At 37.8% G+C, this 12,479-nt stretch overlaps 1 protein-coding gene across 1 annotated transcript in view; it reads left to right on the forward strand.

The window, feature by feature from the left end:
- LOC139719727 (erythroid differentiation-related factor 1-like) overlaps positions 1-12,479 on the forward strand; it is a 68,206-nt gene that overhangs the window by 10,075 nt on the left and 45,652 nt on the right. The window contains exon 3 of the mRNA XM_071631119.1: positions 6,870-6,927. Coding sequence (XP_071487220.1) covers positions 6,870-6,927 — 58 coding nt within the window. The remainder of the gene's footprint in view (positions 1-6,869; positions 6,928-12,479) is intronic.

Genomic DNA, 12,479 nt, shown 5'->3' on the forward strand with positions numbered 1-12,479 from the left:
ACAATAAGACTGGTATAGTATTGTATTTAAGCCCATCACAGAGTGATTATTTTTATTATTTTTTTTTATTATTATTTTTCATTTTTATTATTTTTTATTATTTTTCACAGAGTGATTATTTTTATTATTATTATTTTTTTATTTTTATTTTTATTTTTATGGTTGTTTTTTTTTTAATTTTTATCACAATTCCGCTAAGAATATGACTTGAAGAAAGTCAGCATGCCAGTGTACTTTATAAGTGTATAATGGGCGGGGGGGGGGGGGGGGGGGGAACGGTACAAAAGCTGCTGCATTTCTAATTGGCCAAATTATGAAGGCTACTTTATTTTATGCCCATAGTATGGTATTACATTGTATAGCATTTGTTGGTACTGTTTGCTTTGTATAGATGATATGTTACACTGCTGGAGTACAGCTTGTGCATGGCAAATGTAGTATTTAGAAGCAGCATTTAAAACAATTGATGCTGAAGTACTGTCTTTATGTAGAAGAAAAAAAAATAAAGATAAAAAGAAAAGAGTGTCTAGCAGAGTATGGCGCTCTCTATTGCACATTGTTGCAATTGTCTAACTTCTCATGTGTATCATAAGAAATTACTTCCAGAGTGAATGGGACATTTTCCTCCATCTTAGATGTAATGTGTTTGTCAAAGTATCTTATTTGTTGTTGTGTTTTCTGTATTTTGTCTATTTCTCCATTCATTTCAAGCAGTCTATCACTGCAAAAGTGGATATTTTCGCATGACTAATTTTTCGCGCTTGGCCGGGTGAGAAGAGTTTCGAGTGTTTTTAATTCCGCAGAATCAAGGCATCAACTACTGGAACATATGGCAAGCAAAAATATTTGTGTGCTTTTATTTTTGCGCTAGTTTCTGGTTGCGCGAAATGCAAGAAAATTTCAACACCGCAAAAATTTCCACTTTTACGGTACATTATCGGGATCTACATTGTATCTAGCATACCACCCAAGAAAGCTGTACTGTAGGTTTATGCTCGTAGCTAATATGAGGCCGATAACAGTAAACAACTCTGCTGACTGCAAAATTCTATAGGATGATATAAAGTTCTTTTGTAACTCTCTGGGTTTTCTGAAGTTGTTGCCCTGTCCCAACCATTGTAGCTTGGGACTCTTCTCAGCCCTGTACTTTCTTTATCTTTTTGTTGCTGTTCTTTTCCCCCACGCTTTTAGATGTTAAAGATGTTCAAGAACAGGTCTGAAGTTTTCTCAGGGGAAAAGTGAAAATTGATTAAATTTGCCTACAAATCAAGTGGAGTGCACCTCATCACCTAGATCATGCAGAGTGCATATTTGTTTTCGAAAACTCTCCAAACTTTTACAGTCATAACTTTTTGTGTTTCTGATTTTTCCCCAAAAATTTTCACAGGTCTCCTCAGATTTTTCTGGTTTAATGCAAAACAACAAAATGTCATCCAATGAAATTTTCCTTTCATCTTACATTGGTCATCTGGATCCCCTGATTTCTTTTCACTGTTGCAAGCCCTGCCTTGTAAAGTTACTCGTAAGCACTGCAAAAACTGTGCAAAGCGGTGATTGCTCTACAATTGCAGTGCTACATAGCCTTGGACTATTCGTGAGGTTTGCCAACAAGCCTAACAGTGTGTGAGAATGAAACCTTTGATTTGATGATTTTCGTGACACCCCCCCCCCCCCCCCCCCCCCCTATCAAACTGATGGAACTATGGGTGCACTTATCAACTCACTTCTGGTAAAGAATTAAAGTTTCCAAACAACTTCCAGGGAGATTTGGGCAGATGATAACTCAAAGCTGTTTTAAATATGTGGTGTTAGAAATGCCTTTCTAAAATGCCGGGAAATAGTGCGATCTCAAATGTGTGTGGGCCAGAAATGCATTTCTTTGGAGATGATGATAAAGGCAAAGTCATTTTAAAAAGTGTTTTGTAATATAGCTCGGATCTTCCCGCAAAAACTACATGATGTCTGCTCCTTGGGTCAAACAGCATGATGGAGCTGTGTAGTGACAAGGCGTTAAGTCGTCTTGACTCGCAATAGAGATGATAAATGCAACAACTCAAGAAACGCAATCCCAAAAGGCCCTAGCAAACGTGTTTGTCAGTGGGTATCGAAACATGTTTTAAACATGGAAAAGACGATAAATGCAGTCTATGGCACATTGTTGCTGCTGTGTAAAGGCCTTTCATAGTGGAGCCAACTTGCTGGGCAATTTGACAAATTCCATGATTAAAAAAAAAGAAGAAGAGCAAAATGGGCATCTCAAAGATAAGAGTATTGTATATCTCTACTGTACTGTAAACAAAACCATGGTCAATTGCCTCAGTTTTCCAAGCATCTATTTGAAGGGATATCCATGCTAACTTTTTTTCCTCTGTCCTTCTCTGTCATTCTCTGTGGTTCTGTCAACATTGTCCAGGTTCAATATTTACCGAGCTTAGAAATGCACAGTCACCCTTTCCCAGCCCAAACGCTCAAGATAACAGATCTTTAACCTGCGGGGCATTAAAATCGGTGATTGCCCCATACTCATCTCGCATGCATATTTAAAGGAAATCACCTTGCGTGGTCTTGTGGAAGAAGGTCACCCGGTACTGTGTGTTACGGCCGATCTTTTTTTTTTTTAAATAAAAATGAATAATGCGTATCAGATACGGCACCAAAACAAAGAACCGTGGTTTCTGATACTTGACAGGGGAACAAGTGCAAACTCATTGAATGCATGACAGGTCAAGCTTTGATTTGATAAAGCTGGCAGTGCTCGGGCACATGTCTATGTACATTGTAGTACAGCTAGGGAAATTACAATTGTTGAGTCTATGGAAACTGACTGTATTGAGCTTGAGAAATGCTGCCATATTGATACACTGCATAGACCCCACCACAGAGAATCTGGTGGACTGCATCCTGTGCAAATTGTATGGGGGGGGGGGGGGAGGGGGAGGGGGGTTGCAAAATCTTGTAGGAAATGAGTTAAAATTAAATGACTGCTTTCCTTAATCATCATTTTATTTATTTACTTTTTATGAGTGTGTTCCTCTGTACCTGAGTGCTGTGATCAGAAGCGAGTGAAATGAACATAGAAATATCAATATGTATCTCTGCATGACCCCTACCATTTCAAGTGTTGTGTACTTTAACCTATCTTGTACCTCGTTTAGAGTCCCTCTGTCTAGGAGGACCTCAGGAGGACCTCCGGAGGACATGCCAGACAAAAGTGAACATTTATTTTATACTTACTCAGCGGGGGTGAGAGAACCCCCGTTCTAAGAGTTCCCTGGTCGTCTAGTGTGAGGTCAACATACATTTCTATGGAAATCAGTGGGTGGGCATTCTCTCCCTGAGAGAGGTGGCAGTTTCTCATTCGTACATACTCTGCCACTAACAGCGCGGGTCACCTGAAGTGTGTGTCGTGTTCACGTGCCGAGACTGTCTAGAGTCCCCTCATCTAGCACGCGTCTAGCGTTTAGCGCATTTCTCGGAGTTTGTTGTGCTAGACTCATCATGCTAGGCTGTCTTGCACCATCATTACCTCGGCCTTATGCCAGATTCGCTCCAGACTCGTGCTTTGTGCCATGACCACAGGCGAGTCCCCATCATCTGTCAGAGGTAATTAAATGCGGCGCAACTCTCGCCATGTTTTGGGGGACTCTAAATGGGGTATTAGTGTCTGCACAACTTAAAGGAAACCAAGACCCAAGTATAATTGTGGATTAAGTGAAAGCATCAATATTGTTATTAAAAGACATCAGTGAAAGTTTGAGGAAAATCAGACAATCCGTTCAAAAGTTATGAATTTTCAAAATTTGATGCCACCATTGCTAGATAAGAAGACTCCTACTCTTTGTGATGTCATTCTACAAATTGAGAATTCTACACAATTTAATTTTTCATGATAAGTTTACATTCCATCAACTTGTTACTGACATAAGGATAATATTATTTATAATATTATTATAGTCAAGTGCTTTTTCATGAAGCTCAAAAAGTGTGTTGAAAATGTGTTGAATTTTTAAAGTATTTCTTTATAAATATTGTTGACCATAGTGACGTCATGAAGTGTAGTAGTCTCCTTATCCAGTGATAATGATGCAGAAACTATAAAGATGAATAACTTTTGAATTGATTGTTTAATTTTCCTCAAACTTTCACTGATATGTTCTGCTAGTATTGCTGCTTTCACTCAATCCACATTTATATTTGGGCATATGGTTTCCTTTAATAATAATTTCTACCTATTATAACAAAGTTAAAACACTTCACAGAAACTCAAGGATGCAGTATGTCTGGATACCTAGCAATCGAAAAACTCTGAAATAATTCTTCTGCCAGTGTATATTCTGTAGGATGTGGAGCCTTGCACAAGAAAAAAACAACAACAATATTTCCCTGTGCAGGATATGATGTGAAAATATCAACTCTGAACAGGGTGCTGAATAACTTTTTTTACCACTTGCCCGGTTGGGCACAGCAGATTTTCAAATTGTTGCAGAACACTTGCCTGAACATGAATTTTACTTGCCTGAAAAGAGAGTCAGAAAAATAAGAAAATGATAAAGAAAATCACTTCTAAATCAATGGCTTAATGAAACACAGTCATTTGAATGAACAGCACACATTGATTTGCTCGCATTTACATTAGATTATTTACAAACGTGGTTTGATCAAGTGTTGGTGTTGCATTGCATTAGAGCTTCTTTATGTAAGTGTGGGAAAATCGCTGAAATGAAATCTAAGTGTGTTGCATCACTAAACAATCATTTTCTGTGGGCTGCTATAGTGTATATGGTTGACTTCATAGGTTTGTAGGGGGGGGGGAAAGTGAACAAAAAATGGTTTCAAAACTTTTTTCTTGTCCAATTTTGGCAGTTATTTTTTTTTCTCATTGTTTCAGAACACTTGCCCAACTTTGATTTTCACTTGCCCCTGGCCATCGGCAAGTGCTTACGTAGCACCTTGTCTGAAGTTATCACATATTTTTCAATGTGAACTTTACTCCTATTTTTTTTTCAATATAAAGTTTGTAACCATCATATAGCAGTCATGCATAACTCATGAGACTTAGATCTAGATATAAAGAACAAAATAAAATCAGAACAAATACACATTACATAGACTGTGAGTATCTGATAGACAGATGTTTTTAAAACCCATTGACAATATCTGACATTTTGAGTGGCAGTAGTAAAATGCGGGTAATGGATACCCAAAGAGAAACAGATGGTAACTTTCCTGGCTTAATCAAATTAGAAAGCCCTTGTGTGCTCAACTGATGATATAGTCACACTAATCTTGCTTTGTCATCAATATTTGTCATGTTATCGACACAGATGTTCTCGGTCATTGACATGAGACAGTCACATGAAACATTCACAATTACACACACACACACACACACACACACACACACACAAACATACACAAACACACACACACACACCCACAGAGTAAAGTCTGCATGAATCAAAGTCACATGAGCTAAAAATTGTCTGAGTCCAAGCAAAAAAAAAAAAATTATAATGATAATAATCCTGAATTCTACATAATATGTAGGATTCAGGATTTTTTTTTTTTACATTATAAAAGATGTTAGTATACCATACTACCACTAGACAGTGCCTGAACAATACATCTTCCGGGGGTTGTTTCACAAAAGATTTTAACTTGATCTTTCATTGTAAGATCAACTTAAAATCATGGTATGCTGTATGTGTTTTCAAATTGTTTTAACTTCTAAATGAAAATGAAAATGAAAATTTGGAGACTTCTTTTTTGTGCAGGCATTACAAGATAGGATAAGGGACAAAGGATTTTTCTGTAATTTTGTATATCAATTTGAAAGGGATTCTGAAAAGATGAAATAAAACTGAATAGGAAAACCAGTGGCATACCATAAGATTGGAAAGTAGATTTTAAAAGTGAGGATTGACATAAATTCTTTGAGAAGCACCCCCTTATTAACAGCACTTTGCAAAATTCAATTTGATAGCAAGGTCTCCGGGACTGTCATCTCATCAAAATCACCTCTTCACCTCATGTTGTACCAGAATGAGTGCTTAATTGTTTTCCTTATAGGATTACTTGCAAATGTATGAGACACTAGAAGAAAAGAGAGAGGGAATGTGAAAAAGTTATTTTTTCTGGCTTCACCAAAGTAGTCTCGTGTGATCTAGTTCTCCACAAGAGAGTTGCTGACGTCAGATGCTCTCCATAAGTTTTCAACGTTGAGAGGTTTGTCAATTCTTGATTAAAGGTAACATTGTCTCCAAAAAAAGGGAGATGTTTTTCATTGAAATTGTGACAGAAATAGCATGTTAGTGCAAATCCAAATGATGGAAATTTATGACCAAATTCATGATGTGTCACATATTTCGCAGGGGCAAAGTTTCGCAAATTTTGTAAGTCGGGTGCTGTTCACAAGTTCTAAAAACACAAAAATACAAACCCTGATCCTGACATTAATGTGATGTGCATGCAGACATTTCTCTGTCCCTTGTCGCGCTCCACAATCACGAATTCAACCACTTACGAAATTCTTGGGAAGTTACGATTTAATGCAAAAAGTTTGACTCTCTAAATATATGGTGTATACATTATGTGTTTTAAGTACTTTGACATGTGATGTGCAGGCTAGAATATTGAGTTGTTCCTCATTACCACCTACTCTGTGCACAAAATACCGTACCCTCTGAGGAATTTTTTTCCCCTACAACTTGTGAACAAAAAAATGTTGACTTTCTCCATTATGCTGGAGCTCTATGAGGTGTTCATATCCTCATGGGCTCTTGCATTAGCAGTGAGGACATTGATAAATTGTGTCTGTTTCAATATTGGTATGATTAAATGTGTCACTTTTGTTCCTTTTTCATATGCAGTTTTGGAATGGCTGATGCAGACATTCTGGATGATGTAGATGTCATATCAGCTTCTGAGGTGAGTGTGCACTGTATGTGACAAAGCCTTATTCTGTCTAGTGGACATTTTCGCAGTGCGGAAATTCTCGTGCAGTTTGCGCGACTTGTAACCAGTATAAGAATAAAAGCACACAAATTATATGCTAGTGATATAGAATGCCATTTTATCTTATGATATTACCGATTTAAAGACATATAAAAGTCATTTTACCAGGCTGAACATGATTACTTGTGTGAACATTTCTACTTATACTGTAATGCACTCTGTGTTTGAATCAAGTTTGATAAGGTACGATTTTCTAGCAAATCAGAACAGAATAGTAGAATTTTCACCACTACCCCTCCACTGGGAAACTGGGAAAGATAAACATTTCTAAATATTGAAGTTTCATAGGTTCTTCTCAAAAACAGTGATATCTGTCACAAAATGCATGTGTGGAAATTGACAGAGGAGATGTTGTCGAGGCAACACTCCAAATGTTTTGCATTTAAATACACTAAAGATCCTTTTGGTTGATGAATGAGCAATGACAGCTCTTCCTGTCCTAAAAGTCATCAGTGCCACTTAATCACAACACAGTATGGATTTGATGTGAAGGCGACGCATCATTCCTTTTTTAATACTTAACACCAAAGAAGGAAATTAAGTCGAGATTTTTGTGCAGGGTAGTGGAAGCCTTGCAGGAATATAACTTCATCCTCTCACTTCGTTTCAATATATCAATGTATGACTTGGCGTGAGCAATATCACTGTTTCTTGAAAATGTATGAAACATTCATTTTAACTTCCTTTTTCTCTACATTCAGGTTTTGATGAAAATTCTGCCATTCTGTCATTCTGTCATTTTTGTTTTATCCGTACATATTTGGCATTTATTCATTTTTTTTTTTTCAGGGAAGGATGGAGTTGTTTTAATCTGATATTTCAGTGTGAGTGTGTGACAGGCTATTCGCTAACTCTGACTGTTCCAACTTCAATTGAGTGGAATGTCTGTTGTTCCCAGGGGGTTATTTACTTACACATTAGTTACGTTCAGACGGCGGGCCCTAACCTCGAGGTTAGGAAACCTCGAGGTTTAGCTCTTGCCCCCTAACTACGACGTGTGTCCACACGACGAATCTTAACCTCGAGGTTACGAAACCTCGAGGTTAAGCGTCTGCCCCCCGTAACTACGAGTGGGTCCCACTTGCTGTTAAAACCACAGAACCGGAAGTTTCAGCCCACACTGCCAACAACAGGTACTCTTTTTCTCTGTCATGGTATGCAGAGATAGCACTGCACTGATGACTTTATGCCTTTATGAAGATAATTGTGGGGGATGGAGTTTACGGCGAGGTCACTCTTAACTTCGAGTTCGTTGTTTTTTGTGTCCACACGGCGCTTAACTACAAGTGGGGACCCCCCGTGGCTCGTGGTTAGAGCGCTAACCATAAGATTTCTCGTGGCTCAAAACATCGAGCAAACCTCGAGGTTTGCTAACTACGAGTGCGTCTTCATGGTCCCTAACTACAAGCTCTAACCTCGAAGTTTCCTAACTTCGAGGTTAAGGGCTCCCGTCTGAACGTAACTTTTGATACCACTATTACGGTAAGTTATTCTTTGGATGCTTGGAGTTTAAGGAGTCTGCAGGTGTTTCCTATACTAGTAGTTTGTTACTGAAAGAAGTATGACAGTGCACTCTAGGTGCGGGAACTGAAATACAAGGATGTTGAAGGTTACTGTTTGCAAGTTACAGCTGAATTTTGGGGATACAGTGTTAAAAACTCAGTGGGTAAATGATCATAATCTAGTATATCAAAGCCCTGTTTTATGAAGAGTTATGATTGATGATATAGCTGATTTCTTACATAAGTCTATGGCAGCCTGTGTGGTAAGGACATTTATAATAAGTTATATCTTTTGATAAAACGGGGCCCAAATCATATAACTCTAGATTTGAATTGAACAAAGCACATTGAATGGATATTTGAAGCAGAAGAGAAGAGTAGTGGCATGCCACTGTAACATTGAATCCTATTTGAGCATTTGCCTGTGCAGCCCACAAACTTTGGTATAACTTAGCATTTAGAAATCATGATATCCCTAATTTTACTGTCAGTCAAATTAACCTGTTGTCAACAGGAACTGGGTGCCCCCTGTTTTGAAGCAATGGGAATTCGAGTAGTCTCGGAAGCAACGGGTTAAGACCGTAAACACATCTCTTCACATACACTGTACAAATCAATAAATCAAATTGATAAATAAATGAAATCAAATCAAATATAACTGTTCAGTATCATTTTTAAAAGCTCTTTAGGAGCTCATACAGCACAGATCAGAAAAATGTTATGTAGACTGGTCCTGCACTTTATAAATTGATATTATCATTATTAACTGCCTCAAAAACAAAATTACATCTGCTGCATGCATCTGTTGAAGTATGGATACTTTCGATTTTTGAAATGTTTGTATATATATACTAAAGGCACTTTCCCTCCTGCTCTCGCAGGAATGCATGAGGAGTTGATAGATATTGGACGTAGCTCCGTGGTTCAACAAAACGCTATTAGTTATGGTGAAAAGCTTCTCTGATATTGTTTGTCATTGATCCTGTGGCATTTGGGATGTGTCCAAGTGGACAATCTGTGTGAAAGTTCAGAAATTAGGTGACGTCGTGTCGTAGCTCGCAGTGGCATGTAAATGGTCATGTATGGCATGACCTTGAGGCAATAAGTAAACCAAATTGTGTTGACTGTACTTCAGCTTATCATTTTTGCTGTCATCAAAAGATAGCAATATCTTTTATAAGAATCTAATAGAAGTTTATTCTGTGTGATCCCTACCTCCTTCAAACTATGGGCCGACGGTTTTCCTGTTAATTATGGTCAGTAAAATATCAGTGATTTAAAGGTAGATATCTTAAAGGACAAGTTCACCTTCATTAACATAAGGATTGAGAGAATGTAGCAATATTAGTAGAACACATCATTGAAAGTTTGACGAAAATCGGACAATCCGTTCAAAAGTTATGAATTTTTGAAGTTTTTGTGCAGTAACCGCTGGATGAGAAGACTACTGCAGTGTGTGAATAACTTAGATGTCACATGCGTACAACAATGTAAGGAAAATATAAAGAGAATTTCACAAAATTTCATCTTTTGAAAAAAGTACACATTCCCCCGACTCGTCACCGACAAATGTTATGGGTAATATTATTCCCCCTGCCTTTAGAAAGAGGCAAGTCAAGTGCTCTTTTATTATGCGAAAAAAGTGAAAATATGTTGAATTTTCTTTACATTTTCTTTATACTGTTGTACGCATATGACTCACAAGCTGTAGTAGTCTCCTCATCCAGCGGTTCCAACACAAAAATTTTAAAAATTCATAACTTTTGCATCGATTGTCCAATTTTCCTCAAACTTTCACTGATGTGTTCTACTAATATTGCTGCATTCTCTCAATCCTTATGTTTATGAAGGTGAACTTGTCCTTTAATGGCTAGGATTGATGCAATATATGTAGAGATATAATGCCACTTGCTATGTAATGTTGTGCCACTGATCCATATCATTTTCAGGAACTTCTGTGTTTGATTCTGAATTCAAATGTCACAGAATGGTGTACATGCAATGTACCTTTAGAAGAGCCCAAGGAATTCACATTTTGAAATATATTGCATTGTGAAAGAAGGCCACATCTAAGAATCTTAATTCATTTTGGTGAGATATGCTATTTTAAAAAAAAATCTGCTACTGATGGGTGTAGTCTTTGGTAGACTTTTTTGATAGCCATGGTTCTTTGCAAATTAGAATAATAGTTTGTATGGCATTGAGCTTTCGTACAGCACCTTGCAGAAAACATTGTACCTCAAGTGTTGTTTTTTGCTCATTAAGTATAACTGGTTTGACAACTGAAATATTGATGTTTCAACTGCAGGATCTGCTAGCCTTCATCTAGCATTGTCAGCAGCAATGTAGGTACTTACTTTTCTCATTTACCGCGCATTGTGAGACAATTGATTAACTTGACTTTTTTTCATCTGCTCATCATGATGATTAACATCTTGAATTGCACAATTGAAATATCCTCCCCATAATGAGGCATTTTTCAAGAATGAGAGCTCTAAAGGGCTTTTTACACTTGTAAATTTTTGCTTAGTCCCGTACCGACAGTGGGCTAAGGGGGGGGGGGGGGGGCCTTAGCCCCACCGTCGGTACGGAACTATCCTTAGCCCACTTTCTGTTTACACTCGTTTTTGCCAAAGTGGGCTAGCCCCACCGATAATCCTGTATACTATCTGGCCCTGCAAAATAGCAGGGTTAGCACCGCAATTGCTGTGCCAAGCAAGTGAGTGTAAACAGAACGAAAAAATGATCCGGGGCTAAGTGACGGAGACGACGTCCGACCCTCACTGACCAATCAGAAACGAGGTAATCAAGTGCTGCCAGTGCGTGCGTGTACGTGTACAGTACACAGCGTAATCATGAATATTCATGTGGTTTGGAAAGTCCGGGGCTAAGAAATACGAGTGTAAACAGGTCAGTTTTCTCCTTAGCCCCGGACAAGAGATAGTACGGGACTAATTGGCCAGTGTAAAAAGCTGAAAAATTGGTACGGGACTAACGATAGTCCTGGGTCAGAGAAAGTCCGGGGTTAAGAAACACAGGTGTAAAAAGGGCTTATGGGGACATTGCAAATGATTCTGCTTCAGAAGGAATGTCATTATCTACTTGACAGGATTTTACAATTATTTGCCAGATGAACTTTCATGCATAGGGTTTCACAACGGTGTATTTGTTTATGTCGACGCACAAAAGGATTTTTTTTTTTTTCGTAATGAATTGTCGAGGGATACAACACAATACTCTCCAGGGAAAAATTATTTCTTTCTCTGTACACCTCCATCACATAAATCGGTTTCACTTGGAACTTGTGCCAGTAACTTTTAGCCTGAAATACTTCTCTCTCTAAATGTTATTCTCACATTCTTTTTTATGATTGTAAAATACCAAAAGACCTTTGAAGGACTTAATTCCACGCTAGGTACTGTGAAATTCTGTGTCCAAATTCCACACAATGGAAAGCTTCATGAATCATGTTATGGTTGTTGTTTTATTTTAAATCTTACTAAATTTTTTGAAGATTCGTAGCATAGCCTACATTTATAAATGACTACAAAGCTCACTTTCTGTGGTTGTTGTGAATCACTAGTAACATGCAGCTTGGCAAAGAATGGAGATAATATCATGGCACACAAACTCATGCCCTTTTTTTTTCTACAAAACAATGCTGCATAAATGGATATGTCGGCAGTGTCTTGTGATGTGATCATAGGAGGGCCAATATTTGTGTCATGTGCCTATCACTTTTTTTGTGACATATTTTGTCATTTTCTATACCATGTGCTACTCCAGTGTATATAAAGTTTGTATTTCTCATGCTGTCTTGATTTATGGCTTACCCCTTTTGTTAAATCATGGACCTAACCAATTAGGTCCATGGTTAAATACAAAAGGGGTGAAAATATGTTCAATTTTCTTCATATTTCTTCATAGCATTGTACACAATGACATCACGAGCTGTAGTAGTCT

This window comes from Diadema antillarum, unplaced genomic scaffold (genome assembly GCF_040938485.1).
Source record: "Diadema antillarum isolate AM-2024a unplaced genomic scaffold, OU_Dant_1.0 scf00000114, whole genome shotgun sequence".
In the NCBI taxonomy this organism is placed as follows: domain Eukaryota; kingdom Metazoa; phylum Echinodermata; class Echinoidea; order Diadematoida; family Diadematidae; genus Diadema; species Diadema antillarum.